Source organism: Mauremys reevesii, linkage group 7 (genome assembly GCF_016161935.1).
Source record: "Mauremys reevesii isolate NIE-2019 linkage group 7, ASM1616193v1, whole genome shotgun sequence".
NCBI classification, from domain to species: Eukaryota; Metazoa; Chordata; order Testudines; family Geoemydidae; genus Mauremys; species Mauremys reevesii.
This window is the reverse complement of record NC_052629.1, coordinates 30,855,015-30,870,825: the sequence shown is the minus strand read 5'-3', so window position 1 is coordinate 30,870,825 and position 15,811 is coordinate 30,855,015. Positions and strand designations below refer to the sequence as shown.

Below are 15,811 nucleotides of genomic sequence, written 5' to 3'. Positions count from 1 at the left end.
GAGGTACCCAGTGAGTCATCAAACAAATGGAAGGGTTTTGTAGGTGGGGGGATTTATTAAGTGATTAAATATTGAAGCAATAAGCCTGCAGGCAGTTCATAGTTTTTCAGTTTACATGCTTTTTCTTCATCTTGCATCTACTTACCGACATAGCTGCATGGTCATTGTTGTTATTCTGAGAAGGAAACCAGTAAGGCAATCAAAACAAAAAATTAAAATGTACTGTCAACATCAAAAGAAATGTTGGCATCAGTAAAAGGGAAGAAAATTCTTCAGAAAACTTGTATTTTATGAGTCTTGATAATTATTAAGTGCTAAAATTATTTTGCCATAGTCTGCATGAATGAAAAATACCTAGATCTAGGAAGGCTTAATTTGCTATATAAAGTTTTGATATTCTTAACACTCACAGAAGACAAAAATATTTTGCTATATCAAACGGATACATTTTCTAAAATTCAAAGAAAAGTCAAAATTCCTTGGAAAATGTAAGAAAAAAGCTATAAACAAATTAAAAATTATTATTTTGCAAAGATACACAAAAAAGTGATTACACTGAAATAAGGGTACTTAATATAAAGATTGTCTTTTTCAGTGGGAATGAGCTGTATGTCAAAATAAAAAATCCAAAGGAACACATTCCACAAGTAACATTTTCTGAGTTGATCTTCTAGCAAGTTTTAATTGTAATAAGTATTAATGATAGATTTATTAAAATATTCAAAATAAAAATTAAATGGTTCCTTAAAAATATTTTCATCATGTATATTTAACATCCAAACTACAAAGCACATGATTATTAGTAATTTATTAATCTATTTCATTCAAGCAATACTTAGGAATGCTTTAGCACAATGCAAGGCTAAATAAAGTCTCTGTTCCGTAAGTAATTTATTTTTTCACAAATTTTACTATTAATGGTAATTGGATGAACTAACAAATGTGAAAAGAAAACATTTTCTTTTTCACGCCTTTTATGCTAACATTGTTGGTAATGTACAGTACACCTACACCCCTGGAGTATATGAGAACTTTAAGGAGAAACAATGCTAGAGAGACATCCCAGTGATGCCACAGTTGCTATGAGAGCAAAACCTGAGCAGTTTGGGTTGTCACCTTTACCATGCCATACCTAGATGTAGTAACTTAGATCATAGTGAGCCTGTTTTGGGTTCTTTAGATTCAAACATAAAATAGTATAATTGTATAAAACAAATTTTTACATTTTATATTCAGTTTTTTTTAGAGTTATGTCCCCATCAATGCAAACACATCTAAGTATATGCCCATATGCAAGCATGGCACACGCACACACACACGGATGTTACTGTCTCTATACATTTAGAGGTAGTTACACATATTCCAAAAAAGAAGTAGGTTCTAATGTCAGATGCACAGAAGTCATAATGTGTAACCTTCTGCTGTGCATATGCACATGAAAGCATATGCAGAAGCAGACTGGAGTCTAACCATCCTTCAACAGGCAGCACACCATGTCTGAATCAGACTATGGAGAGCTCATGGGAGCAAGGTGGCCATGTCTCCAGACTAGTAAACACCTGAATTATATTCTGCCTTTCTGCTATGTGGATACACAAGGGGTGGAGGGAGAAGAGGCTCCCTGTACCTTCTTCTTTCCTCACCATACCCACAACCAAATGAGCAGGACTTGGTTCTATAGTTTCTGGATATAAAGAGTACTGAACTATTAATATATGTTTGAATATCCATGATATTTCTACCACCAATGCAATAAGGCACCAACATTTCTTGAAGTAAAATTGTGAAGCTTTTATTTTGTTAATGAAAAGTCCTTCTAAAAACTATCCCATCCAAAATCCTATATGTGGCACATTACAATCTAGCTTTGCTTAAGACATCAAAATCTCTAAGGTTAGGCTTGTTTATGATTTATTAACTTGTTTAATTATGAAAATGAGGCAGTTTTGTGGGCTTGTCTATTGAAAATACCTTTATTATAAACATCCTTTTTAGGACAAATATTTCCTCCTATTACAAATCAAACTCTGAAACTAATGGTAAGGAAAAGAATTAAATAATAAACTAATTTTCATATCTTTTCTACAACTCTCGCACTACTATTTATATACAGAGGTCTGTCGAACAGGTTTCCACATTTTGTTGACTTGTTCACAAATCAATCAACCAGGTCAAGCAAATGTGTCCTAGGTTATTCTATTAGAGAGGCCCAGAATAAGACAAAAAGATACCATCCTACATTTTACTGGAACTGTAATACTAGAGCAAACTGGTAGTCCATCTAGTTCAGTATCCTGTCTATTACAGTGGCCAGTACCAAACGCAAGAAACTCAAAGTAGGGAATTATAGAATAACCTGTCCACCAGGGGAAGTTTCTTCCTCACCTTCTCAGCTAGAGGTTAGGTTATGCTCTAAAATATGAATGTATATCCCTTCCATTCTTTTTATTCAATTGTTAACTGATATAACTGCTTCTTTCCATTCTTTCCCATTCAGCGCTACAATGTTGGCACAGATAGGCAAGTTCTTGCAAGGAAATGACACTTATGTTAGCCCACTAAACCCAGGGTTACTTAACATGTAAAGCAGTGTCACCAAATTGAAATGTAGCACCCCACCATCAGTGCAAATGGCCATAAGCCATATAAGTATATCAGTTATGACTAATGAAGCTTAGCCCCTGAAAGTGGATTAGAAATGTTCCACATCCCTCATATTTCATACAGCTATTAACCTTATGTGCCAAAAGAGCAATTCTTTAAGAGTGGGGGGAAAAATAAGACAGAGAAAAATCAAAGCCACTTTAATATTAGATTTGGAATACCAGATCTGTTCCATTGTGCACCAACTCTAATATCTTGTCTCCTCTACAAATAGCCAAATATATGATGCTTCAGAGGAAAGCAAAAAAAATCTCTAATTCCCTTACCTACTGTAATTATGCTATAGTATTCATAGGTGAAATTCTTTTCTTGATTTAACTTCCAACAGAGATGTGGAAACTACAGACTAATAGAACTATGTTATATTTATTAATAAGATTGTACACCTGTCCAGAGGCACTGAATGTGGGTAAAGCAATCACACATCAAGCAATAACAACAAGGAACATGCTGAAGCACAGTGTAATGAATCCATAAAGGCTAGATGTTTTGGGCCAAATTCTGCTGTGGCACTGATACAAACTGGCAGGGGCAGCTCTAGCTTTTTTCTGCCCCAAGCATGGCAGTCAGGCAGCCTTCGGCGGCTTGCCTGCAGGAGGTCCCCGGTCCCGTGGATTCGGTGGCACACCTGCGGGAGAGTGGCCGGTCCCGCAGTTTCAGCATACCCGCCGCCGAATTACCACCAAATCCGCGGGACCGGGGACCTCCCACAGGCGTGCTGCCAAAGGCTGCCTGCCTGCCGCCCTCACAGGGACCAGCAGGGCGCCCCCCGCGGCTTGCCACCCCAGGCACGCACTTGGAGCACTGGTGCCTGGAGCCGCCGCTGTAAACTGGAAGTAATTCCACTGATTTCATTGGAGTTACTCCAGATCTACAATGGTATAAACTAAGAGCAGAATCCACCCTAGTAGTTGTGCACTTGTCTTGAAAAGTGACTACTCAGACAATGAACTATAATAATTGATACATAAATCAGATGGACAATACTCCCTTTACTTGGAGCTAAGGAAAATAAGGAATTTATCTGACTCATGAATGAAGATTAGTTTCAGTGGGAACTCAGACAGGTAGAAGGCTATGGAGTTTTATTGGACAAAAAATACTTTAATTTAAACAGAGCTTTGGGTTTAAATTTTTAGATGTTGTTCAAAATCACACACACAATGTGCACAGGTTGAATCAGGTTTGCATTCTGTGGATCAGTGGACTTGTCCACAGAATTTGCAGGCACAATTAAAATAAACATTTGAAAATCTGGCCTGAAGTGATTTAAGTTTTATGAGATCTAAAAAACAGTATGAATGTTTACTACTAGTAGTTGAGTAAAAAAAAAAAAAAAAAGCTTTGAGGTGCTGCATTTTATTTTCTTTGAAAGAAAAATCTTTTACAAATATTTTATAATTCCGTTCATCATAATATATAATTCTACACTGAATAATGCATCAGTTAGCATGTAAGCAATCTGAAATCATGTCTATCCCCCAAAAATATTTACTTAAAAGCTATTTTCTTCCAAAAATCAGAAAGTTAAAATTTATAGAAAATAGGACTCCAATAATCTGAAAACAAAGCCTTTTTTGTATACTTACAGGCAAGTGAGTAAAAACTTGAAATGTGCTTCTTAAGAAATTAATAAGGTCCATTAAATATCCACTGGCTCTTCCAGCAGGCTCAGACATTGTCCAATCGTAGTCAGCAAGCTGAATAAATTCATCAATTTTTTGATTCAGTTTGGTGTATATTTCTCCTTCTGCTGCATGTCTTGCATCCTGAAAAAAATACCAACACCGCATAATCACCACTCAAAACTTTATTAAAACTGATATAACTCCACTGATAGAAGTGTCATTTAATGGAGCATATGACTTTTTGGGAATCAAGTAAAACATTGACTAGTTTTTAAATCCATGCTGTAACTTGTGGCTTGAAAGCACAACGTTGCCAGTGGCAACTTAATTAAATCCTTGGTTGGTTTTTTTTTTTGTTTAAGAATATCAACATAGTGCCATCCTGAATATGGTTTTTCAGATACTATGGTTATGTGTACTATAAAGATGTTGATAAATTAATCTCACTGTAGAGCAACATTAGTATTCTTCAGACTCATCCTGGAGACTTGGAGACAGAATCAAAAATCAGTCAGTCTGCTCTTCTTTCCAGTGAAAATCTTTAACTCCGTTTTGGAAAACTATAATGAAAATTTACCGGACCAGGAACAAATTTATTTGCCCACCTTTACAAAGAAAACTGATCAAGAAAAAACTAATGATCATATCTGTTATGGCTGAACAGCCAGGATTCACAAGTTTTTACATTAACAATAGACACCCTAAATAATAAAAAATACACATTTTATGAATACGCGTTTCCTCTTCATAAATGACAGTATAACACACCAGGTTTCAGAACACACCACCCATTATCAATCTGTCCTCAGCAATATCAGTGTTTTGGGATATAACAGCAATTTCTTACTTCACAGGGGCACTGTAATGATGGATATATTAAAGATTATGAGGTGCTCAAATATTATGCTAATAGGAGTCAGTTAAATATATAAGATAAATCCCAGGACAGGTCATGATCCACATAGCATCTGAACTTCTCATACATCTCAGGGGTATGGGTGGGGTTCTTTGAGATATGTTGTCCACACAGATTCTACTCTTGGTGCACATGCACCCCAAGTAGGCAAGATTGGATTCTTTTCGAATAGCCGTGTCCAATAGGGCCATGCTTGTGCCCTGAGTTACCTGTCACCCCACAAAGCCAAGGGCATAGAATGGAGAGGCCTCAAGTGCCTCAGTTCCTTTGCCAATTAAAATCCCATAAGAGCAGTCTCTGATTAGCAGGAATGGAAGGCAGGTTGCGGAATCTGCATGCACATCTCAAAAAAACATACGTAGTTACTGCACGGTACATAACTGTTCTTTCTTCTTCGAGTTATTGTTCACACAGATTCCACTCTTTGTGACTAACAAGCAGTTGCCTATTTGCTTGGAGGATGTGTAGGAGGATGTGAGTTGTCCCTTCACCAGTTCAAACACAACAAATGGCCCTGGTAACCCTCAAGGAGTCTTCCCACCACTTTCTGCAAAACTCATATTGTGTCACCACGGGGATTATGGGCTATGCTCAGGGAAGGAAATCTTGCTATGTTCTTCTGAGGAAGAGAAAATTAATATGCGTCTTCCAATGGTGGGGCAGTTCTGTCAGGCATGCCCTGCCTGGTCTTGCGATCAGCACTGAAGGGTGGTTTGGCAATAACATCCTGTAGCCTCTCGATGACAAGTGATTCTAGTGCCAATCCATCAGAAAGGTCTCTCTACACCAAAATGGAAATCCCATGGATGACCATAGGCAGGGTCTCAGGTGGTACCACAGTAATGGGCCTTCGTGCCAAAGGGGATGAGGCCAAGATTGGTGCCTTGCTGTTGGTACCAGAGACAGCATGGTCCTTGGTATGGGAACAGACAGTCAGTGCCATCTTGGATTTCAGTGTGGGCACATCGGTTGGGATTTCACCTTCAAACTTTTAGAGGAGTGAGCCTTAGGGGAGGCTGTTTGCCTCCTTTTTGGAGAGAGATATTTGTGCCTGTTCTCATCCCTGGTACAATGCTCCTCCTGGCGGACTACATCAGTTTGGTGCCTCAGCTTCCATGTTAACTCCACCGACAGAGCCACACAATAATTTTGCATAATTTTGCCACCCAACCTCACATGTGCCCTTTTCCTCCCAGCTCAGCTAGATTCCTCCTGCAACTTTAGAGGTACCCTACCCCTTACCAGGCCTGGGGGGAGGGAAAGCTCCCTGGGGATTTTTATCCCCTCTCTCGCGGCCCTAAGGGGGAGTAGCTCACAGGTTCCTCATGCTTGCCCACTCTCTTATACCTGAGGGGGAAAGGCAGCTCCAAGGGATTTGTCTTCTCCTACTTCCCAGACCTGGAGAGGGGAGATGGAAGAGGGAGGATACAGGGAAACTGATATATTGTTCACAGTAGGGGAGGCGTAGAGAGCTGCTTTGGGCTACTGGGCTTTTTCTGCTTTCCCCTCTTCTTTCTCTTCCTGTAGAATGGTGCCTGCTGCTTCTTCTTTCCCCTCCTGAGGGGATGGGAAGAGAACTCTGTCTGTCTACTGCTGTAGCTGTGATTGGCTGCTCTTTCCCAAAAGGTGAGGAAGTGGGGAAGACAGCCTGAGAGTTTTTCTTCCTGAGTAATCTGAAAACTGAGTTAAAGTTGGACATTCTCACATCATTGTGAAAGTAGCTCCAGCAGGAGCCAAAAATGTGTTACTCTGAAATTAGGCAACATTGGAATTATATTTACTTGCCACTAAATTATAAATACATATATTTGTGCCAGACGAATGGGCAAGTAGAATTTGGTATGGCTGCTCTAACTTGCTACTGCAGGAACAGACAATAAAATAGCTGAGCTGCTAAAAACTGGCAGGACAATGATATCAAAGCACTAGAAAACCATAAAGTAGGTACGGGAGTAACAGGAGGTACCAGATGACTGTGTATAAATAATAATTGTACCAATCCTACGGATACAATAATTATAGAGGTATAAGCTTATGGTTGGGATCCAAAAAAATCATGATGAAAGTAATTGTCAACAGATTAAGGACAATTTTACAGGAAGAAGTAAGTGAGAAACAGTGCAGTTTCAGACCTGGCTTTAGTTGATGAAAAAAAAGCAAAAATGGAAATTAAAGATGATTGACTTTACAAAGGCATTTGATTCAGTTTGAAGGGAAGCATTATGGAAAATAGCAAAATCATATGGAGTTCCAGATAAAATAATTGCCGTTATAAAATCTAGGTACAAAGATTCCTGCAATGCCATAAAAATTGGTGGGAACTAAAGCAACTGGTTCAAGTCAAAGTTTGGGGTAAGACAAGAGGCCACAGAATCAGTCATGTTTCATCATGTTATTAAACTGGACATTAAGAGCATTAGACAAGTTGGAGGGTATGACACTGGATGATCTAGAACAGTAGTGGGCAACCTGTGGCCCGCACATGGCCCGTCAAGGTAATCAACTGGCAGGCCGTGAGACAGTTTTTTACATTGACCGTCCGCAGGCAGGGCCGCCCGCAGCTCCCAGTGGCCGCAGTGCACTGTTCCCGGCCAATGGGAGCTGCAGGAAGTGGTGCGGGCCAAAGGGACGTGCTGGCCACTGCTTCCCATAGCTTCCATTGGCCGGGAATGGTGAACTGCAGCCACTGGGAGCCGGCCGGGAACAGTGCAATGTGGCCACTGGGAGCTGCGGGTGGCCATGCCTGCGGAGAGTCGATGTAAACAAACTGTCTTGCGGCCCCCCAGTGGATTACCCTGACAGGCCACATGCCCACCACTGATCTAGAGTTAAGCTCCTTAACTTGTGCAAATGACATTGCACAACTGGCAGACATGTTTGCATTAATAATGATCGTCACGGAGTTCCCAGGTGATGCTCTGGAACTGCTCCCTACAAAGCCAGTCAGGACTCTGGTGAAGTCTCCTCTCTGTGAGCAGACTGTCTTCAGGGCAAGAAGCTCACACGGCTTCCACCTTCCTGGGTCTGACCTTTGGAGCATTCAGCATCCTCTGCCCCTCCTTGCACTTCCCACAGTGAGTCCGCCCTGGCGGGGTCCTGGAGAAGCCACAGAATCCTGCAACCCCACTTCGCAGTCAGATGTGACTCTTGGCCAGCCAGTAAAACAGGTTTATTAGATGACAGGAACATGGTCTAAAACAGAGCTTGTAGGTACAGAGAACAGGACCCCTCAGCCGGGTCCATCCTGGGGGCAGCGAGCCAGACACCCACGTCTGCACTCACTTCTGGTCTAGCTCCCAAACTGATTCACCCTCCAGCCCCTCCTCCTCTGGGCTTTGTTCCTTTCCCTGGCCAGGAGGTCACCTGATCTCTTTGTTCTCCAACACTTTTAGCTATCTCCTTGCTGGGGGGAAGGGCCCCGGCCATTAGTTGCCAGGAGATAGAGTGTCGGCCATTTATGTCACTGGCCCTTTGCTCTGCAACACTCTCACCCCCTAGAGACTTAAGAAATGCATGGGGAAACTGAGGCACCCACACAGTATTCAGAGGAAACATTAAGAACACTCCTACTTCATCACAATACTCTTCACTCTCTTGGGAAATTGGTGTAGTCAACTTCAGCTTACTATAAATGCCAAAATGACAAAGTGGTTGCATCTTGGAAAAGGGACAATAGATAAAGTGCAGCAGCTAAGTCATAGAACAAGCAGAATCTTGTGAATACCTAGGACACTTGATTAGTGAGGAGAGTTCCATCAAGGATGAGGTTACAAGGAAATGTGCTTTAGCTACAAGTGCTGCACAGAAATGGATGAAATTATAGACTGGTACAAACATTATATTTGGAACTAAAGTGAAAATTTATCAAACCAGCATACTAACAGTATTACTCTGTGGTCTGGAAGCAGCTGCATTAAATGAAACAGACATGAGAAGGCTGGAGGTAGAGGAGATGAAGAGTTCTTTGAAAGATGGTGAATGATTTTAAGACAAATGTAAAGTTAGAAGGAGAGTAGGATGTGAAATCAGGGTACATGATTGGTTACAACTGAAAAGATGACAGGGGTGGGGACACTGCCGAAGACAAGCAGATAACAGGATGCCAAAGTAAATAATGCAAGCCAAGGTCAGTTCAACCTAGAGGCCAACCACTGACTAGATGATGGGACATCATACGCAGGGACATGACCAGGCTGGGGTTAATGGAGGAACAAGCCATGGACAGGAGTGAATGATGACTCTGTACTGTTCCTCGTGTCTGAAAGATGCTCCAGGATGAAAGAGAAAGAAGCTCTAACTTCTACATATGTAGGTTTTCATTACAACAAAAATTTTCTCTGAACAGATAGAATCTCACTGTTTCCATGAAAAAAATAATTTGATTTATGATTTAACTCTTTAACATATCAGGAAATTCGTAACTAAATATTCTATGGCACTCTTAATTCTACCCTCTTGCTTGTAGTCATTAAGTATTTACTCTTCCTCCATTCAGGCCCAGACTGGTCACGTCAGACAAACCAATATTAAAGTTGGCAGCAAAACTCTCACTGATTTAAAAAGAAACAGGATTAGGCCCTATTTTAGGACATGCCAATACGGTCTTTTGTTGTACCATCACATGACATTGAACAATGTGACATACAATTCTGCCCAAAACTTATATGGGCTATTCAGGTGTAGGATAAAAAAAACCTAATGAAAACAAGTAACAACAACGTAGGTAAATGTACACATGTATTTACATAGGTATTAAACTGTCAGATTATATAAATCAATTGACATGCAACTAAATTTATTATCTTATTCCCTGCATAATTCCCTTATTCTTAATAATTACAATACAAGGTATATGAATTGAGAATCTTAATTTCTCTTTCATTTACAGTTCTTTGCCTTGAGTTTCCTTTGGGGAACTTTTAATGGAGGAAAAGCATTTACTGAATGTGTAAAAATGTCAAATAAAAGATTACCCTAAAATGGCATTTTATGATCAAAGCAACCTATAAAAGCATCAAACAGCTCTCCTAATTTGACATTTAGGAGTCTAGCAACTTGTTAAAATGTCAAAGTATTATATTGGCATTTACTATTTTGTAGATTGCTAGGACTGTAAAAACATTAGTTAATGATAAACCTTTACTTGATCTTTTTACTTAATTCATAACAATCTGTAATAACAAGAACTGTAAATGAACTCCTGCAGGAGTGAGCTTCTTGAGCCTAGTGTGACTGATGGTTTGAAAAAAGCAGACACTAAGGGATTGGCTGTACCCTACCACCTGCTAACTGGGTCTAACAGCTGGCACAGGTCTATTTAAACAGTGACAGCACCAGTCCCCCTGTTTGTCCTTTGTAGGCAGATTTTGGTTACACACACCTATTTTGCTTTGGTTATAAAGTTACAATAGCAATAGTGTACTGCCAATATTTTAATAACAAAGGGCTCCATATTCTCACCCAGGAAAAATATTGAACATACCGACCTTTTGGGATAATGCAGTCCACTCCAAAAGCAAAAGTTTAGTTTTCAGAAGTACTACTGTGATCCCAAGGGATAAATCAAACAGACATGGTTTATCAGTGTTTTGTAATGGGGCAAAATCACCTCAACTCTCCCTTTCATTTGGTAACAGAATTTTAACAAGGGACTTCTGTGTGCTCCCAAAACCCCTACCCACCATCAGAACAGTGAGTTGGATGGGAAGGGCTGATTTCTTCAATGACTCTGCTCCTTTCTTTGTGAGAGGCCCCGGGGGCAACTCTTCCATATCACATGTATATTGTAGAATTCCATTTTATCACCATGCTCTTCAACATTTGAAGGAGGCCATTAGGAAGTTTAAGGTCTGCCTACATGGGGAGTTATTCTGAAATAGCTCCTGATTAACTCCCTGTGTGGATGCCGTATTCTGGAATAAGAGTGCCTTATTCTGAATTACTTTAATCTACTGGATTAAAGTCATATAGGGGGTTAATAGGAATAATTTTAAATTCACATCCTACCTTGAGCTGAATTAACTTCTCAGTGTAGACAACCCGTTAGTGGGGGGACATAGGTTTCAATATGCTGATGACACCCAGCTTTATATTTCTATCTTGTCTAAACCAGACTGAACCCACTCACCTAGTGTCTGAATGAAACACTGTCTAATAAAATTAAATAAGATATATATTAAAGTGATATCATGGGGAAAACAGGCAAACCTCTAAAAGGTTAAAAATGGAATAAAATTTAAGAACATAAGAATGGCCATTCTGGGTCAGACCAATAGTCCATCTAGCTCAGTCTGGAGATGTTTCAAAGAGAGTGAAGAGAACAGAGTAATTTATCAAGTGATCTGTCCCCTGTCATCTGGTCCCAGCTTCTGGCAGTCACAGGTTTAGAGACACCCAGAGCATGGGGTTGTGTCCCTGACTACCTTGGCTAATAGCCATTGATTGACCTACCCTCGATAAACTCATATAATTCATTTTTGAACCCAATTATACTTTTGGCCTTCACAACATCCTCTGGCAATGAGTTCCACAGATTGACTGTATGTTGTGTGAAGAAGTACTTCCCTATGTTTGTTTTAAACCTACTGCCTATTAATTTCATTGGGTGACCCCCTGGTTCTTGTGTTATGTGAAGGAGTAAATAATACTTCCTTATTCACTTTCTCCACATCATTCATGATTTTATAGACCTCTATTATATACCCCCCCAGTCATCTCTCTTCCAAGCTGAACAGTTCCAGTCTCCTCATTTGGAAACTGTTCCATATCCCTAATCATTTTTCTTGGCCTTCACTGTACTTTTTCCAATTCAAATACACCTTTTTTGAGATGGGGCCACCAGAACTGCACACAGCATTCAAGATGTGGGCATACATAGTGGAATTAGGACATTTTCTGCCTTATTATCTGTTCCTTTCCTAATTGTTTCTAACATTCTGTTAGATTTTTTTTATTGCCACTGTATATTGAGCGGACATTTTCAAAGAACTATCCACAATGAGTCCAAGATCTCTTTTTTTGAGTGGGAACAGCTAATTTAGACCCCATCATTTTGTATGTATAGTTGGGATTATGTTTTCCAATGTGCATTACTTTGCATTCATCACCACTGAATTTCATCTGCCATTTTCTTGCCCAGTCACCCAGTTTTGTGAGATCTCTATAATTCTTTGCAGTCTGCTTTGGGCTTACCTATCTTGAGTAATTTTGTATTGTCGTCCAACTTTGCCACCTCTCTGTTTAACCCTGTTTTCTAGATAATTTATGAACATGTTGAACAGCAAAGGTCCTAGTATAGAACCTTGAGGGACCTCAATCTTTAACTCTCACCACTGTGAAAACTGGCCATTTATTCCTACCCTTTGTTTACTATTTTTTAACCAGTTACTGCTCCATGAGAGGACCGTCCATCTTATTCTATGAGTCCTTATTTTGCTTAAGAGTCTTTTGTGTGGGATCATGTCAAAGGCTTTCTGAAAGTCCAAGTACAATATAGCCGCTGGATTACCCTTGTCCACATGTTTGTTGTCTCCCTCAAATAATTCTAATAGATTTCCGTTTAGAAAATCTATGTTGACTCTTCCCCAACAAATTATGTTCATCTATGTGTCTGAAAATTCTGTTCTTTACTATAGTTAAACCAATTTGCCTGATACTTTATTGGCCTGTAATTGCCACGATCACCTCTGGAGCTTTTTTTTAAAAAAATCAGCATCACATTAGCTATCTGTCAGTCATCTGGTACAGAGGCTGATTTAAGCGCCAGGTTACATACCACAGTTAGTAGTTCTACAATTTCATATTTGAGCTCCTTTGGAACTCTTGGATGAATACCATTTAGTCCTGGTGACTTTTTACAGTTTAATTTATCAATTTGTTTTGAAACTCCTTCCTCACCTCCATCTGGGACAGTTCCTCAGATTTTTTTGCCTAAAAAGGATGAGTCAGGTATGGGAATTTCCCTCACATCCTCTGCAGTGAAGAGATTTCTATTTTGAAAAATTTAATCCATAGGGTAGAGACACTTATAAACTGATCTTATGGAATATAAGTGGGATCAATAAGACTAACAAAGAAAAGGATATTCTTCATCACTTAAAATGTATGGGATCTGATATAATTTGCCTCCAAGAGATGTACTTAATAATAATGGTACATACCAAATTGCAGAATGACCAAGTTGGTGAGGTGCATGCAGTTTTTCATAAAAAGAAAAAGGGATTAATCAAAAAAGGATTTTCCAGTACAAATGAAGCATGTTATATTAAAGTGTGGTTCCCTGGGGGAAAAAATAATACTTTTATGTCATGCCAAGGAGGAGAGAAATCATACAGGGTATCTTATAACCTTGTTGTCTGTGCTTATAGTTAATTCTATGATCTTTTTTCTGGTGCTTAGATACCACAGTGACAGGCACAGTATGAACACCTAGATAATTAAAGTACATCCAGCTCCATACACAAGAAGTCATATTGTCGTTGTCTATATCCCAAATGAAAAAGTTATGATGACACATAAATAAGCCTTGAAGTTACTGTGCACAGTAAACTCCAGAAACAGTATAAGTGAGAGTACTTAGTAACTGGCACCTGACCATAATATGGACAAGAAAAAAGATACACCGCTACCCCGATATAATGCCACCCGATATAACACAAATTTGGATATAATGCGGTAAAGCAGTGCTCCGGGGGAGGGGCAGGGCTGCGCACTCCAGTGGATCAAAGCAAGTCCAAAATAACACTGTTTCACCTATAATGCGGTAAGATTTTTTGGCTCCCAAGGACAGCATTATATCGAGACAAAGGTGTAATTGATAAAGACTGAAGTGAAGAAAAATAAGGAAAATTAATGACTTAAGTTCTAGAGACAAGATGGGTGAGATAATATCTTTTATTGGATCAACTTTTGTGGGTGAGAGAGACAAGCTTTTGAGATTACACAGAGCCCTGCAGCTTGAAAGCTTGTCTCTCTCACTAACAGAAGTTGGTCCAATAAAAGATATTACCTCACCCACCTTGTCTCTTTAATATCCTGGGACCAACATGGCTACAACAACACTGCATTACTGAAGTTCTGTTTATTGTAGGATAGGGAAAGTGAGAGACCATGACAAAGTCCTTAAATGCAAAGGCTTTGCCCACCAGAAAACAGTCAAAAACTGTCAATCACAAGTGTTACTAAAATAACCATCCTAATTCTAAGTTCAGCCAAAAGACTTTCAGAGCAGGAAAACAGAGAAATACAATATTGAAAGAGATACCACAACTTGAGAAGCAATCCCTGACTAGAGGTGAGAGAGATCTAGGATAGGCAAAGGAAGGCTAAGACTAACAGAATTTTCCATAAACAATTCCCCCTTGTTTTAGGTTCTCTCTTCCCCATCCTACAGCAAACATTAAGATGACATCTTTATGTTATGCAAATTCAGCAAACATTAAGACGTAGGAAGGATTCTCTTGTGGAGCTGCGAAAAGCATATATTCCATCCCTGTTTTGCTCCAACGTGACTTAGTGAACAAGTTAATTAGAGAGACCAAATTTAAAAAATAATAACAGGGCACTGTAATCAGCCTTCTCTGTCAAAGAGCTAGCCAGACCTCAGACACAGAGAAAAGAGTCATCATCCCATATGCACTAGGTGAATATGTTCCTGAAGGTTAAAAGCCTTCTCTTGCCTGCTTGACACTGAGCTAATTAATTTTGAATGAGAAACATAGTCAGTAGAAAGCAGAATAGAAAAAAATGGCTGGTGTGATGTAGTTTAACATGATCAGTTCAGCCTAAGACATTTTGGAAGGGGAAGCATCCCAAGGAGAGCACTTTAACAGCTGATAATTCTGAACTGAGCAAGGAAGAGTTTACATGTTCAAGTTCTCAAGACTGTGAGCCCAAAAATAGAACAGTGAGGGAAATCACATAGATCTCAAGAATCAAGAAATTCCAAAGTGAAGAACTGAAGGAACCTAACACATACATATTTAAGTTAAGTGACATTTCTATAGAATTCCTTACTAAAGCAAGACTAAACAAGCACTATAGTTAACTACTTTGGCTAAAGAGAAGACTGACTTTCCCAGAAAGCTAACACCACTGTGAGAACTGGACCAAACAAATGAAAGAAGAGAATCTATGCCATGGAAGAGGAACCACCTTAGAAGCTGTCCATGGTCATCTCTTACCAGAGACTGTGGAAAAGAAAACCCCAATTTTTGCCACAAAATAATTCCTTGATAAATTTAAGTCCAATCATTCCTAACATACTTGGGAGCCCTACGTAGGTGGTTATAAATTATCTGAGATTAAGAGTTAGTTTAAAGTAGTCTCTTATCATTGAATAGGGGAAGAGATGCCTGCCTAGCACCTCACCAAATAGGAGAAAGGGTGCTGAGAAGGGGCAAGAATAGGGCAGCTGTGTGTCAACCTTCAATCTCCTAGGGAAGAAGAGCTCCTAAAATACAGGCATAGCATTTCCAGTGAGACGAGAAAGCTGTAGGCTAGGGCATATTGGAGCTGCTAAGGCAGACTGCTTTCTTAGCAGCAGCGGGACAGAATTTTCTTTAGTGATAGAAGGTCTTATCTACAATCATCAAAAGGAAGAAGA

At 39.6% G+C, this 15,811-nt stretch overlaps 1 protein-coding gene across 12 annotated transcripts in view; it reads right to left on the bottom strand.

The window, feature by feature from the left end:
• Nucleotides 1–15,811, bottom strand: part of EXOC6 (exocyst complex component 6) — a 185,165-nt gene that overhangs the window by 59,014 nt on the left and 110,340 nt on the right. For 7 of the 12 annotated variants that reach the window (XM_039547871.1, XM_039547872.1, XM_039547877.1 and 4 more), the window contains exons 18-19: nt 4,254–4,433; nt 146–175 (exon numbers count right to left, since the gene is read on the bottom strand). The exons of 1 other annotated variant lie outside the window; for it this stretch is intronic. In XM_039547871.1, the coding sequence (XP_039403805.1) occupies nt 146–175; nt 4,254–4,433 (210 nt within the window). The remainder of the gene's footprint in view (nt 1–145; nt 176–4,253; nt 4,434–15,811) is intronic. 4 more of the 12 variants (XM_039547873.1, XM_039547875.1, XM_039547882.1 and 1 more) reach the window with 1 other exon arrangement.